At 39.7% G+C, this 16,816-nt stretch overlaps 1 protein-coding gene across 1 annotated transcript in view; it reads left to right on the top strand.

The window, feature by feature from the left end:
* NTNG1 (netrin G1) overlaps window positions 1–16,816 on the top strand; it is a 160,016-nt gene that overhangs the window by 122,923 nt on the left and 20,277 nt on the right. Inside the window, exons 7-8 of the mRNA XM_086617725.1 lie at window positions 5,242–5,409; window positions 11,011–11,148. Coding sequence (XP_086473851.1) covers window positions 5,242–5,409; window positions 11,011–11,148 — 306 coding nt within the window. The remainder of the gene's footprint in view (window positions 1–5,241; window positions 5,410–11,010; window positions 11,149–16,816) is intronic.

Raw genomic sequence — 16,816 nt, 5'->3', positions numbered from 1 at the left:
CAAAGTAAGTCCTGCCCGCAGGATTGCAATCCTCCCCATGGATCGCACCAGTTCGGGCTTTACCAGTCTCGGCCTCTTAGGGAGCTGCTGCCACTCGCGTCGGCGTGGGTCGTCCCACGGTCTCCAGATGCCTCCACGACCTCGTCGTGCATTCCATGCCCCATTATCAACAGTACCTGGTCGCGCATCCCCTGCTCCACGACCTCTCCTGGGCTCAGGCATCTCCTTCCCGACGTGGGTTTCTCCACAGGCCACGAGTGGGTCGCTGCTCCGCCGAGTACACCCTGGCTGCAGGGGGGCCGCCTGCCATCTCACACCGATTTGCAAGGGAAGCCTCAGCTCCAGCACACCTCCTCCCGCTCCATCTTTGCTGACCCGGTCGTTGTGGTTGTTTTCTCTTAGATATTAATCCTCTCTGGGGAAGCTCGGCCCGGCGGGCACCCCGGGAGTGGGGCGCTTACCGAGTCCCCCATGCGGCTCCCCCGGCGCCATCTTGAGCACATGGCGCCGGCCCGGGCCCGAGCGGCCGCTCGGCCGGGAGCCGGGAGCGAGGGCAGCGCCCTCCTGCTCTCTCCTCGCTCCTGAGCAAAAAGCCTTTCCCGCCCCTTTGTCCCAACTTAAATAGGGCAATTCGCAGAGGCGCCGCCTTGGCTCAACCTCCCCCGGGGGGGATGGGACTCAGATCTGGTGGCACAGGGAGCAAATCCCCTCCCCTGCCACCAGAACACCCCCCCACACATCAAACTATCACATTCCACCCCTCGCCTCTGCGAATTCCCTATTTAGGCACAACTTCACTTAAAACATTGAACAAGAACACACATTTCACAAACAATCCACCCCTAGTCCCTTCACCAAACACAACAATCAAAGTTTCCCAAGGTCCCTCTGTTTTCACCACTCTGGAGTCCATGTTTTGCCCGTTACCTCTCCCAATCACTATTCCTATCTCGAATTCCTCAGCCCCACGTTGGGCGCCAAAATTGTCGTGGTTTTTTTTTTTTTTGGACTGAGGGTCGAGACAAGAACCGAAAAAGGGAGCACCCACCAACCATGGTCTCGGGCAAAACATGACTCAGGCTTTCTTCATAAAAAAACAAAACAATTTATTAACAGTTACTAAACAAAAGACAAAAGGGAACGAAACCGGTTACTTGAGAGGAGAAAGAGAAAACAAGGCCCGATCTTAAAACAACACCTCCCCACCCCCTATTTTCCTTTCGTTCCTGGCTCTGTCTTCCCCCCAGCGGCGCAGGGAGACAGGGAATGGGGGAGTACAGGTCAGTTCATCCATGTTGTTCACTGCCGCTCCTTTCTTAAAGGAGGAGGAGTCTTTACACCATTTTTCCCTTGCTTCGGTGGATCCCCTACTCACAAAGAAAAAGTCCCCAAACTTTTCCAAAGTAAGTCCTGCCCGCAGGATTGCAATCCTCCCCATGGATCGCACCAGTTCGGGCTTTACCAGTCTCGGCCTCTTAGGGAGCTGCTGCCACTCGCGTCGGCGTGGGTCGTCCCACGGTCTCCAGATGCCTCCACGACCTCGTCGTGCATTCCATGCCCCATTATCAACAGTACCTGGTCGCGCATCCCCTGCTCCACGACCTCTCCTGGGCTCAGGCATCTCCTTCCCGACGTGGGTTTCTCCACAGGCCACGAGTGGGTCGCTGCTCCGCCGAGTACACCCTGGCTGCAGGGGGGCCGCCTGCCATCTCACACCGATTTGCAAGGGAAGCCTCAGCTCCAGCACACCTCCTCCCGCTCCATCTTTGCTGACCCGGTCGTTGTGGTTGTTTTCTCTTAGATATTAATCCTCTCTGGGGAAGCTCGGCCCGGCGGGCACCCCGGGAGTGGGGCGCTTACCGAGTCCCCCATGCGGCTCCCCCGGCGCCATCTTGAGCACATGGCGCCGGCCCGGGCCCGAGCGGCCGCTCGGCCGGGAGCCGGGAGCGAGGGCAGCGCCCTCCTGCTCTCTCCTCGCTCCTGAGCAAAAAGCCTTTCCCGCCCCTTTGTCCCAACTTAAATAGGGCAATTCGCAGAGGCGCCGCCTTGGCTCAACCTCCCCCGGGGGGGATGGGACTCAGATCTGGTGGCACAGGGAGCAAATCCCCTCCCCTGCCACCAGAACACCCCCCCACACATCAAACTATCACAGTGGGAAAGCAAAAATTAGCAAAAAATCGATTGACTTGTTACTTGTCATGCCTTTTTTTTTTTCCCCCTTTGCATCACTGCTAATCTTTGATCAGATGTTAGACTGGTTTTGAGTTAATTTGTTTTCTCCTATGCAATGTAACATTTACCAGTCTGATGATCAAGATTCCTAGAGCTTTCCAATATCATAGTTAACTGAGACAAAGGCTTTCCTTCACACAGCACAGTTGTTACAAAGAGCAGTACCTATAGGAACGCAACCAAGTATAAAGAATTGGTCTTATTGTTTACCTTTAATGTTGATGAGCCACATCTGAACTTGGGTAGTCCTTCTGCATGTGTTTAGGAGCATATGTGTACATCAAACTAGATCCTTCATAATTATTACGTTTCTTCAGTCCAAATCATAACTTTAAGCAAGCCTTGTTAGAGTGAATTACTTTACGTGCAGCTTTGTTTCCTGTGCTTTTGTAATGGCTAATTATGTGTAGTAGTAATATTATTTAAGGTCATACCACAATTTCAGTGGAAGCAACACAGTCATTCATTCACAGAACATTCTCAATTTCTTTCTGTTACTTTAAACACAAAAGATGATGTAGCATAGTCTGAATTACTGGCACTTCTTTATAGACTTGCATATTTTTGAAACATAAAAATGTATTCTGCTTCCTGTTACTGATTCAAAAAACAAGGCAAATTTATTTCCTGTAAATTCACCTACAGCGTGATGTTTAGCCACAAGTCTGACAAACATACCAGTTCAGTATCATGTCACCAAAACAAATTGTCTAACGGTAGCAGAAGGCAGCTCCTTTGTCAGACAGAGAGACTAAGACACCATTGCTTCTGAATCTCAGATTCAGAAGGATCAGTTTGCTTATCACTAGCCAGTCTTTCTTATTTAAAAAAATCAAACACATAAAAGCTTACAATTGTAACAATTTTCCCTGTGACACCTGTTTGCTAGTGCTGGTTTCCACTTTTACCTCTATTGCCTCTGCCCCACACAGGCAGTTTGCAATCAAGAAAGATAGTTGTACTAGGGGAGAAGTGCTGCTGAGTGGCTGGCTAAGATGCTGAATCATACTGACCAGCTGCAAAAGACAACACACATTAACACTTTTTTCCTCCCATCTCAATTATGTCAAGTGATGACATACTGAAACTGATGCACCAAACGTTTTACTGTACTCCAGCAGTTATAAGCATCAAAATTATCAGATTGGAACAAACCACAAAAGATGAGTTTAGCATTATAACATCGAAGAGAACAAGAACACATCTATGTTAACTAAATGTCTATATGTAAATTGAATTAATGTTTCCAGGCAGCAGAAAAGCAGTTCTCAACACTGAAACATATGTTGTGCTAAGCGTTGTATGGCATAAGAAGAGATGCTATCTATTTACAGTCCACTGCATCAGGCAACAGTCAAAGAAACATATACGTATTAGATGCGCATAACATACTCGTAAACATGTACCAATATTGCTGTTTCTTTATAAAAGTACAGGCAGGCACAAATATTCTATCTGATGCCCTATGCCAACAATCAGTGGGCTCATTAGGTGCCCTACCATAATCAGTAGCATACCATAAGAAGGGCAGCATAGGGGACTTGGCCCCTGTCTGGTATGGAAACATTTTAGACCCTATTCTATAGCTTTATCTAATGACAGGCTAAGTTAACTTCAAGACCTTGAAGCCCTTCCAAGTCATTGCATCTAGTACTCCATTACTCTGGGAAGCATAACTTTCACAAGTGAATAAACTACATCTTTAAAGCATCAGTGTTTTTACTACAAATTGGAAATGTTCAAGAACCACAGTGCCCTTAATGGCTAGATACCATCTCCTAATTTCCAGCTGAAATTTCTCAATGGCCAGTTAACACCCATTTGTTCTTGTGCCAGTGTTGCCCATTAATGCAGACATTCACTTAGGATGGCAGAAGGCTATCTCCTTGATGTATTTATAGCCCAGTGATATCCCCCGTCTTCAGTTTCCTGGACTAAACAAGCCAAATTGTCCTAGTCTTCACTTTTTAAATAGACTTTCTACTTCTTTGCTCATCCTAATAACCTTTCCTGCATTCATTCTGAGCTATTAATCTCAGAGTTGAGTGATCAGACTTACACGAGCTTTCTACACAAAGCATAGTTGTGCCTTCTATAATGATATCGATATGTGTCTAATTCCTACTTCTTTCTGTAGGAAATCAAGCATCGCTTGTGATTAAAGACTAAAAGGCACTAGCGTTCTGTGTTTAATGAAGGGGTTTTTAAGAAGTGGCCGTCATGCTGGTTGCATTGCAGATGGCTGCCATAAGCACGCTTTCTGTTCAGTACACATTTCAGAATTTTCATTATTTTTTTTGGCCCACTTGTTTTTTATCTCGGCATGTAAAAATGGGTTAATGCTTACCCCAGAAGTACAGTAGAAGTAGCTCTTAAATAACACCTCTCTTCTCTCCTTTTCTTCTCTGTTAATTGTTTTAGGAGGTGCTGGCCAAAATTGTCAAACTAGAGATTTGTTTGGTCTTGAAATAAAACAGTCTGGTTCCCAAGGTGTCTACCAGTTACAGTACCCTGAGTTCAGTAGTATTTTTGAATACTCATCATTTACGTCAGAACAAAGCTTTTATTTTGCTTACAGTTGTGGAATTAAGTATGATGAAGTTTGACAGTTTTGTCTACTGTATTTAATATTTTTAATATGAGGAAGTTTTTCCCATGTCTTGATTTATACTCATCTCAAATGTGCAAAAAGATGTGCATTTCTGTCAGCGGAAACAGCCTCCAGTACCCCTGAAAGGTTTACAACTGCAAATGCTTCAGTTCCATCAGGTCTGCCAACAACAGCCAACCTTCGACGTCATGCCATGGTCGTCGGGTCACGCTAACCTGCCTGAAACCAACTTCACTCTCATTGCAGATAAACATCTGCTGCTGTCCATGTTACATTGATTAACATGTATGTGCCATTCATTCATACTTCTATTCATGGTTCATTTTTACTAAGCATGTAATGTGCTATTACTCTGCTGCTGTATACATTTGGTATACATTTCTGTTCTTCCTTGAAAGACTGTGAATGCTTCGGGCACTCCAACCGGTGCAGTTACATCGAGCTGCTCAATACAGTCATTTGCGTGAGCTGTAAGCACAACACTAGAGGTCAGCACTGTGAGTTATGCAGGCTGGGCTACTTCAGAAATGCTTCTGCAGAGCTGGACGATGAAAATGTGTGCATAGGTCAGTCCCGGGATAACTGTGGCTTTTCTTCTGTGCTTTTTCAGCTACTGGCACCTGCTAGGGACCACTGCTGCTTACTTGCCAGTTGAGCCAGAATGAGCTTTTTCAATGGATAAGAACATCTGTGTAGACTTTTCACCTCATTTCCATTGCCCCTTGTAGCCCCAAGGAGGTATTTTGAGTCCATATATGATGATGAATCTCCCTGGTTAAGGGTCCTGGGAAGACTTTCCTGGGAAGCCCCTGAGAAACCGACTGTGCTGTCCTTCTGCAGGAGGGAGCCGCACTGGAGTTGTGCATGTGAAAACTGAAAGGTTGAGCCATAAATACCTGTTCCCAGTCTAACTTTCGGAATTATTAGTACAGACTCTTGAATACTTGCCTGGAGACCTACAAAAGTTGCCAGCTGCATCAACAGGACATGGGGAGTGGTGTTTATGAACCTCTTTTATTCACTTAAATTCCATTAAAACATGTTGCAGCTAACTCTGCTCCCAGACACAGGGCTGTAAATGCAGTGTTACCTCCCCTCTTCTCCTTAGAGGAGAAACTCAGATTATGCCCATGTGTTTAAGAGCAGAATTTGTCAAATCAGTTTGACATTATGTCAATTTAGAAAAGAGATTTCTAGGTGAAAATAGTGCTTTAGACCTAGCACCTGCTATAAACATCCAAAATGCAGAATTAAAGAAAACGTCAGAACATAATTAAAAAAGCATATTAGGGGAAAATACAAGATCTTCATCACACTAGAAGAATATGCATTGTTCTCATGTCACCACAGAGAGTATATAGCAAAAGTTAGGACACTTTAGGTGAAGATGGAATGTAGTCAATAAAGGAAGCCTCATACAATGGGCAGTAGTTTAGAGATAGCCACAAAAGGCACTGTTCTAATAACAGAGCTGGAAAATTTATTATATAATGTTTCTTATAGACATAAGCATCAGTAGAACCTGTTCCAGATTTCCATTGTGGTTTTTTTTTTTCTGTTTTCCAGGAAGGAAAACGAAAGAGTAGTTATGATTTTTTTTTTCCGTGCCAAAATAGATTATGGGTGTATAACTTATATTTTAATATTCTTTTTAATCCATTGCTGAGATTCAAGCCAGAAACTATTTAGGTTGCTGCTATTTGTTTCAGTCTGCAGCTTGACAGGTTTACATTTTATTTCGTGATAAACACCCAGATCCATCCACGCACTGCATTTCACGTGTCCTTCCTTTAACTTTGCTTGGCAACATATTCAGAAAACGCATGCTCTTTTTTGACATTAATTAGTCTGAGATAATAAGAACTTTAGTAGTCAAGTCATGATTTTGTATGACTGTGCTGAGGAGATTAACCCAATCAAATGTTCTTGGAAAAAAACCCACTGTCCTTCGTATTTGTTTGATGTAGATGACAGACATAATCAGTATGACATCAGGGCTGTATGATTTCAGCTGCCTAAATAGGCCTAATGAATATGACACCACATTACCCTGTTTGGGATTTTTCATCAGCTCATTCGGTAAACTGTTTTCCCATGTACACTGAAATGCTAAGACAACAGCTGTAGCTATGCAAGACAAGGAAGTTACTAAACCAGGAGTCAAAAGTAAGTAAATTTTAAATTAGTTTGCAAGTGATGTATTTAGAAATCTTAGTAAGACAACTGTGCACTTTGAAATTGCCCAGACTCTGCAGAAATAAAATGACAAAACCTTACATTTAACAAGAGTCTTTAAAAAAAAAAAAAAAATAATAAAAAAAGGCAATATGATGCATTTGTTGACCTTCCCGCCTTAACGCAAGCAGAATTCTCTTGGGCTCCCATGAGAATTGCACCATATGAGATGAAGATAGGATCAAACCCCGGTTTGCTACATACTAGGTAATTTGTTTTAAATAAAGAAGATTGTTGTAGGACTAAGACCATTCTCAGGATCGTAGTGATCATACTGCATACAAAATGTACGTATCCTAGCTGATTTGCCAATTTAAGACTTTCATACTACTACTTGTTTAAAGTCAGTGAAGTGAAGCAGATACCTAAGCACTTTTCAGAAAACAGAGAAGTTTGTGCTTAGAGTGCTTAGGAACTGGGGCTCCTACGATCTAGTCCTGCGAAGTGTAGGGTATTTTCACCTCTGAGAGAGCTGAATGATTCACCATCCTTCTGGGTCAAGCACAAAGAGTCTTGCTCTATTGGAAATGCTCATTTCTCTTTTCTCTGAGTTTAAAAGCAGTGTTTGGGGTTTTAAGTATGAGTGGAATGTTGGCATGAACATTTTAATAAGCAGATTTCCAGTGACATGTGCAAGTCTTATCCTCATATGAAAGGTTCATTTTTCCAGGCTAATTCTTTCCTCTTCAGCCATATATGTAGAAAAGTAAAAAATGTTTGGATAAGCTAGTTTTATGGCAGCTAACAGGGCTTTAACTCTGATTTATCAAAACTACTTATATAGTTTTCATAAATATATATGGTAAGTATATGGATAACAAATCTGTGAATCTTAGCCAATGTTAACTAAATGGAGAAAATGTAAAATGTTTCATTTTTAAAATTGACAAGCTACAAAGAACTGAAATACTGAGAAGGTTTTTACCAGTGAACCAAATCCAATGCATTATACAGTGGACTTAAATCTAATTTCTTGTGCCCTTAATTTCTTTAGAAGCAAAATCAATTTGATTTCCTAAAACGAAATATCAAAAATTTGTGGATTTGTCAGTTAACTGCAAAATTATCTTATATGGGCAACTGCAGTTTCTAAACAAATCAAGGTATTTTAAAGTTAAAAACCATTCACTTGACATGCATACACGGTGAAAAAGAATTTAACATCTTGAGGAGCGTTTTATTTTTACAAGGTCTTGATAAAGTCCTAGTGACTTTTTATTTCAGTGAATACACACACTGGCAAGCATGGAAATCACCAAGTAGACCCAGAGTAATAAAACATTTCCTTTGCCTTACAACATAAATACTGAAACAGTAATTATTTTCACACCTATAAGAAAGTTAACATCGCAGTCACTTAGGCTTAAAGCTTCAGTTAACACCTATGAGACCTTTAGAAACCCTAATGATTAATGGTTAAGTGAACCCTGAGGGTTGTCCTGTATCACTGTCGACCCAGACTGATAAGCAGCAAGCCTGCAAGCTTCAGCCCATTTTCCCAACCTTCTTTTTTACTTATTTTCATTGTGTTTTGTTGGCAGCATCACACTGATATAGTGAATCTCAGTGAATAGATGACTTCTACTGTCATCTTCCCATCCTTCAAATAGTCAACAGATGGAGGTTAGGAGGAAAATTCCTTCCCAGTTCAGATTTGGGGGGTTTTGTTCCCCACACTGGAACCTGGTGTGTGGTCTGCTTATTAGAACGATCCAGGAATGTTATTTAATGCCCTGTTGTAAGAGCATCAGAGATACTGCCTGCGTCCCTGTGGCACACTAGAATTGTGGCTTCTGAGCTTTTTAATGTCCTAAGTATTTGGCAGGTCTTGGGAAGTGTCTGTGATACTGTGTTGGACAATGAGCTTGGATGTTCAGTGGTCCTCTGTAGGTTGTATATCTACAGTATTAATTGTGTATTGGGAAGGATGGAGGATAGATCCAGTTACTAAAGATTTCTGGGTCTGTGTGGTGTTCTGATTTGGTCTACTACTTTTGTAAAAAGGCCTAGCTTAAAGTTTTGTTTCCACTCAACTCTCCCTTAAACAGCACAATACGGGCCTGGTACTTCTTACATATTTATATAATAGAGTTCAGTAGGAAAGCTTTCACTGATTCAGAGTCAGGTTCTTGTTCTCTGTAAAACATAATATTATGTATATATAAACATTCAGTATCATAGGACATAGATTTCTTCCACAAACACTTGTTTAAATCACAGTGACTCCATTACGTCCAACTAAGCCATTTGTAATGTACAAGAATTGGGCCCTCTGATTCTAATGTAATTCCAAGCGTTTTGTCTTTCAAGGCTTCCTACAAACACTCTTCAAGCAGATTTTAGTTCCTGCATTCAATATGTATGCAGAACATTCAATATGTTCTATGCCTGTTTACATAAACATTTCATACATCTGATTAACATCCGAATTGCCAACTTTTCAAATGGCACTCACTGTGCTATATTTTTGCTCAGCCTTGCACAGTATTTTTGGTGTGTCAGTTTTCAACTTCATTAATTAATGTAGCTAATTGACTCTATTATTATTGTGGTATTCTGTTTGCCAAAGGTAACTATTCTTCAGCATGCCAAATGTTCAAAGTGCCATCTGTAATTTATAGTTAATAAACACTGAGACAAAAGATGATAAATGTCTTCCTGGTAACTTTTTTCCTGTTACAGTTTTTCCTTTAGTTTTTTTTAATTATTATTTTACTTCCTAGTTCAACTCCATTTTGTCATTTACAATATCGCTGAGGTTTAACCTAATGTTGAGGAACAATTGCCAAAGATAGTTATCGAAGTAGCACTGATTCACAGGCATACAAAGCCAAACTCCCAGCAGGTTGCCCAGATTCAGAAATCGATTCATATATCTTTTGTGTTCAACAGCAGCAGAGATCAGATGCTGCCAAAACGTGTCTGTGGTCTCAGTTGACAGTGGAGTTACTCTGGGTCTACATGGGTCTACATACAAATAAGATACAGCCTTTCATTTAAAAAAAAAAAAAAAAAAATAAATTAACTGAAGAACAGGAGTGCCAAAAATTAGCTCTGCTAGCTACTGTCTTGTCTTCTTTGTTCAGCTAGCTGAAAGCTGAACACAGATATTGTAATCACATTAAAGACAAGGGCTGTGAATGAACAATACAGTGAGTGTTGTGAGAGGAAATGAGTTACCCTAGTCATTCTTTAATTAAGTGAACACACGTGGAAAATATACAGTGGGGAATGAGCCTCATTGCATGGAAACATCTGCCCATTGGGAGGTGAGAGAAATGAAAATGGCAGTGTAAAGCCAGTTCTGATAAATTTTGCATTACATTATTGCTCACCTCAAGCTTTTCATTGTGCAGTATGTAAAAGGTTTATTAACATCACTGATAAACACAATCTCATCAATTTAATGGCAGATATCCGTATAAATTATTATTCTGCTCAAAACTATAAAGGAAGACTATCTTGGAAATAAGCAAAGTGCATTTATATAGCCCTGTAAAGACATTCAGCACTTCTGAAAATATTGAGTAATACAGATAAGCCTATTTTAATAATGGGAAATATTTCACCCTGATGGCACGCTGATATATCCATACTATACGAAGTTTTTCTAATGTTCATTAAATTGTCAAACACATTCGTACCAAAACAGAATTTGTTACAATCACTTATCCTCAAAGAATATGGAATCTTCTGCCTTTATATCTTTTCTGTTTACTTTTTCTCTTTACATCATAAAATGTCTCTTCCTGAAATGACATACGCAAACAAATAAACGGACCTATAGCATTATATTCACTACTCTACAGATCCTTCATAGACAGTCTTCCTTTACCTGTGGCACTGGAAATGCACCCTTTGTTGGTATTGAATGAATTATCGCCGTTATGTAGATCTGAATCCGGTGTGTATGTGTTGTCTTGTTTCTGCAGACTGTTATTGTAACCCTTTTGGTTCAGTCCATGATCGCTGTAATGACAGAGGATTTTGTGAGTGTAAGGAGGGAACATCAGGGCCTAAATGTGATAAATGTCTGCCGGGATATATCTGGCACAGCTTGGGCTGTCAACGTAAGTAACTCTGGGAGTCGCCCCTGTCCTGCAACTTTGCTGCCTCTGCATCTGTATGCTATCACATGCAGCTACTAAAGAGCAGAAAATGAGCAAAACTCTCTACGAGCTATAAGAATGCCATACTGCCTGAACCTTTTCCGAGGCTCCCAGATGAGGACAGTAAATTGACTGTGCCATCCATTTATTTCAATGTGCTTTCATTGCTCTCTCTCTCTCTTGCTAACGCCTGGAGGAGCTCCCACTGAAATACGTAAATATGCACATCTTACCAACTGTAAAATAAGTTTTGTGTACTAAAACATGAGCGTATTAACTTCAAATTTAAAATTCTTACTAAAAGACAAAAGATGATTTCTCTGCATGTTCACTTTTTTCTGTACTAAACTTCAGCTTCCTAAGCAACTTAGCTATGCTTACATACCTTAAAACTATGTCCCTGGACAATAAAACTGCAAAACACTGGCTCATTATCTGTTATAATTAGTGAAAACTAGACAAAAGCCAAAAGGTAAAAATACTGAGGTATACTTAACAACCTTAAAAATAAGAGCTGAAATTTTGCGTAAATATTGCTAGAGCAGATGTTGTTTCAATGCTTAGTTGTATATTCAGCTTCTCTTCTGGTTAACCAGTCTTGTACACATGCGAGTGGAAATACCACATCGGTATGTACAGGATTAGACTTTTATTGGAAATTTCTTTTGTAGTAAATTCTTAAGATTTACACTGTATAACTCTTTTGATCATCTACTTCCAGAAGCTCTGGAAAGTCCTGTCATGTTTTTCTTTCACCTTTTCTCCCTGCCTCTCAGCATTCTTCCACACACACATTAAAGAGATTTCCACAAGAGCTTGCTTTTGATTTTTAAGAGCAAGAAACACAAGAGAGAATCTAATTACTGACAGTGATTAGCCAAATATTATAAAATTGGTCATATAGCCACACAAATGCTCTAACACAAATGCATATCTTCTATCATAAATTGAAAAAACAAACATACAAAAAAACCCTAAAAAACCCACAACACAAACAATAAAGTTAGAGATTACCACTGTCTCTCCAAATGATGAGTACCTCTGAAGTAGAAAATCTGGGCTTGTGACAATTCACCAAATATATCTAGAAAGAAAACCAATAAATAAAGAATTTCAGGAAAGATTGTGATAATTAACCAATTAGCATTGAAGCTAGTATGTGAAGAGAAAGGAAGTTTGCATGGGCAACACAGTTAAATGTTTCCTGAGAAAACTGGACCTTCTCAGCTTCTGCCAGAAACTCCTGTTTATATTTGGCAGGTTCTTTAAAAACATACTTTTCACATGTAGTAGTTAACGGTATTCCAATTTCCTGGATGTTTGCACTTGAGTTCTGATTCACAAAATTATTGAGCACTTACAGTTGCAGCACAAAGCAGGTGAAGTAGTGTTTCAAATCTCGGAGTTCTCTATTATTAATATTTTGAAAAATCAGATCCTAGGTATCTCCAAAAAGCACTCAGAAATCATAGGCTATCCCTCTGCCTTGCACCCCTTATGTAGGAGGAGATTGTCACCACTCCTGTACCTTACCCTATGTTCTGGCAAAATAAGCATTAGAACTTGTGAAGTACTGAGATACTATAGTGGTAGGAAGCCGGGGCGGGGGGTAGTAGAAATTGGTATGATTCTGTACATTAGAATTTGAATAAAGTGCAGTAAACACCATGTCCACACAGTGGGTCTAAAAAAGATATTAAGTAGCTGAGATATTTAACAAGTCTGGAGGACTGCAGAGCAAATTTTACAGTCATATAATGAATATAATAATATATATACCAGCTTGTCAAACCAATTGCTTATTAAATGCAGTATTTCCTATCTCTTCAAGTTTGAAGATTATAACCCCAATAATGTTCTTTTAATGAGGATTTTTTGAGCCCAACATATAATTAGCCTGATTTTAGCTGAATCAGAGTATTCATAAAAGCTTTAAACAGATTCTGGAAATGCAAACTAGTGCCTTTATATTTGCTGACAAAACTAATTAAGTTTCCTTCACTGTGTTGTAATTTTCTGAGCAAATCTCAGTCTGATTGTGTAACTGTTAGATATTCTCCAAGTTTGACTAAATTATCTAATCAAATTCAGAAAAAAAAAAAAAACAACTAGATGCGGTTGTCAGTTTTATAGAACAGACATTGAATTGCCACATTTTACCAAGCACACACTGATATAAATCTCATTTCAAGTCTTTTCATGGAGGAATAGAATTCCAAGTAATTTAATTTTGTAGTGTGGCAATTTGAGCAAAACTCAAAAAGATTATTTGTCTGGACATGTAGAGTGTGGTTTTGATCTATTTCCCTGAGCTTGTGCTGTACAGAAATGTATATATGCAAAGATGGATATACACACACACTCTCAACAGACTAATATGTGTTTACTTTTTGTTTTACATAGCCTATTGGCATTATTAAGAAAATCTATTCTTATGGAGCTTTGTTGCTAAAAATCATTGACCTCAGGCAACCAGAAGCTTGACCTATAAATAAATAAGTTAAATCTATACCATAGCTAGTTTAATTACTTATATGATTGTTTTAGTAAATGAAGTGGCTTAGTTTTATATATTACTAATCCTTTTGGGAAAAAGTCTTGTGGTGTTTTCTAAGGCTCACGATATATCATTTGATAAATTACTGCTCGTAGTCTATCTGATACCACACGTGGGCAAAAGACACAGAAGCCATTATCCTCACAAGCATTCATTCAGGTACCTCGGTCTTACTGATTTCAGCTCAAACCTTTGAGGATCTGGGCAGAGCGCTCATCACTTGCATCTCTCTGCGTACAGAGGTCAGATGCAATTCTAGGCTTTGCCTCCCAGATAAAAAGCACCGTGATAACAGCTGTTATCTTATTGAATTCAGGGTTTATGCTGCATAGACATAGTGGTCAGCAGGGTCTGGTTGGTACAGGAAGGTTTGCTGCCCTCAGAAAAATAGACACAATAGATGTTTCTGTTCCTTGTGCTACTTCTAAGCCCTCCCCCAGAACCATTCATGCTGCAGGCGTTGTGCGTGCGGGGAAGCTGCTGGGGTTTAGCTCTCCGCCTCCCTCCCAGACACCGACAATGGTTTTCTCACCAGCCTGCATACATAGATCAAAGCACAAGGAATGAATTAAAAACAGAACAGTCTGGTCCCGAAACCCTTTTAGAATTACAGAAACATGAGAAAATACATAGCTATATTTCATTTTTCTATTTTAAAGAAATTGAATGACTTCCTTTAAAAATGAACATAAAAAACATAAGTAAAAACTCCAAGCTTGGCAAGAAATTTAAGCAGCAACTACAGCTGTTTTGGGTCAGTCTTAAACTAAAGAAAGTGCTTTGTGATAAGAGAAACCTGTAACAAAAAGTAGAAAGATTTACACATAGAAGAACTGCCAGAGTTTTTAAAACAAACAAACAAAAAAAAAGATAAGGCAAAATATTAAGCAGGAGCATTAATTTGGTTTTCACAGTGTACTGCTTATAGCCTTGCATCTTTTGTATTTCTTGGCCCTGACATTTCAGGTGACTAAATTCTGTTGCATACATACAGCAGTATTTAAAAATAACACCTTTTAATTTCACGCACACAAAAACTGATTCCAAACCCCACTGCATATTTTTCCGATTGGGCAAAGAAAAAGTGACCCTCTTGCCAATCTTGGTTTACCAGCACAGTTCAGATTTTCATTAAGCGTGATCACCCCACAGGGCAAAAGGTGAGGGAAGGTCCAATGATTAATATTATTCACTGTCTCCCTTCATAGTCAGTGAGCAAAACAGACGTTGAGCCTGCAGCCCCACAAAGGCCTAGACAGAGTACAAGAGTTACCAATGGCAGCTTGTACCAGTGCGTTATTTATTGAGAATCACTGTTTTAAATCATCTTGGTTCAATGGTGTAAATCTTAAACAATTAGCAGATGAGTTTTCAGCCAGATGCCTTATGTCAGCCTCTGAATGGTTGGTTTTATTTTACCCTTTTTTTGTTAATTTTAAATAGTTTTTATTAAAGCAGGCAAAGCATTATACTCTTCTCTTCAGTTCTCAAACTGCACTCAGCACTTGTATCTGTCTTCCAAATTCAACTTTTATTACTCTGCAACCTGTTAGATAATTCATATTGTGTCACAGTGTGCATTCAACTTATTATGTGATTATTTAAATATAAGCTTTTTTTGTGTGTATTTTATCGTGTTACAAATGTTAGAATCCGAGGCATTTGATCAAAAAGCGGATTGAACTGCCAAAGAAAATCAAACTTGAAATTGCATCCCTGGAACTTGTATTAACATTTGGTTTTGGAAGTTTGTGTTTACAATTCAGCAAGAAAAGATATGTTATCATCCATTTCTGTAAAAAAAAAAAAGTCTTGAAAAAAATACATCATGCACTTCTTTCTAGGCAGATTAAATACATAAATGTAATTGTTTCCCCCATTGAAGGTTAGTGATCTTTTATACATGTTTGTACACAGGTGTATCCTGTGAGTCCTTCAATGACTACACATTGAACTTGTGCCTGGGGAACTATACTCTGTAAAAAGAAATAGAAGTTCAAAGCTGGAATACCCTGCCTTCTAGTTCACCTTTGCAACTGCCTGTGTGAGGACCCACAGACAATCCATCTATATCTTTTTTATATCTTTATACATCTTTTTACCAGTATCAATTTTAGTGCTTTTAGCTGGTCAGGATACAGTGGAATTTCCCCTCAGCACAGGTGCTGTATGTACTCTCCATTCCGATGTGTTTCATGCCAGGATGGGTGCTAGTAAGTGCACTGCTATGCTTGGAGCTTGAAAGAAGATAGATGTAGAAATAATTTATTGAAAATGATAAAGTTGTGATGGGGCTCAACACTGCTGTCTTCAGGGAACAATCTGCCCCTGATCCTTATATATGAAACACTGATTTCACAATACCTGTCTTACATGATTGTTATGCAAAGTGAAGAAATTTTGTGTATAGAGGTTTGGATGTAAGAAGAACAGATTCTGCTTCATATGGCTCCAAATTTAAATCCAGAACGACTCTCCTTAAATCAATCCAAAATCCCACTGCTGCAACTCAAAGCAAAGTATGGCTTACAGATGTAAGACAAACAAGGCAAGATTACAAACGAAATTACCATGTTATTGGGCCTGATTCTCAGATGACGCAAAACACTGATTCCACTCACCTCAGGGGAAGCATGCTGACGACTCACATGTGTAATGCCATACTGATATCCTGGGTCTTTTAAACCTGAGAAAAGACAACACGAATGTGCATATTAATGCATTCATTCCCAAATACATGACCTGCAGAATAACCATACAGATACAGAGGTACATAGAAAATTGCTCACTGAAGTATGACTATCATGGAATGGCATTATTTTTTAATGAGATACTGGATTTGAAGAAGAAGGTTGATATCTCTATGGGGAGAGGATATTTTAGTCAGAATAAACATATCAGAACACAAACACTATGTTAATCACATGATGAACTGAAGCATCTTTCCTCTATGAAGAGCACACAGAACAAGACAAAAACATAGGATACTTTCTCTATATAGTTATTATACAGATCTATATAGCTCCCGTGGCATGTCTAGGTTGAGGATCAAGTCTCAAGCTATGGTTAGTA

This window comes from Tauraco erythrolophus, chromosome 10 (assembly GCF_009769465.1).
Source record: "Tauraco erythrolophus isolate bTauEry1 chromosome 10, bTauEry1.pri, whole genome shotgun sequence".
Classification (NCBI taxonomy): domain Eukaryota; kingdom Metazoa; phylum Chordata; class Aves; order Musophagiformes; family Musophagidae; genus Tauraco; species Tauraco erythrolophus.
The sequence above is the reverse complement of the archived record's forward strand: the minus strand, read 5'-3'. Positions and strand labels throughout refer to the sequence as shown.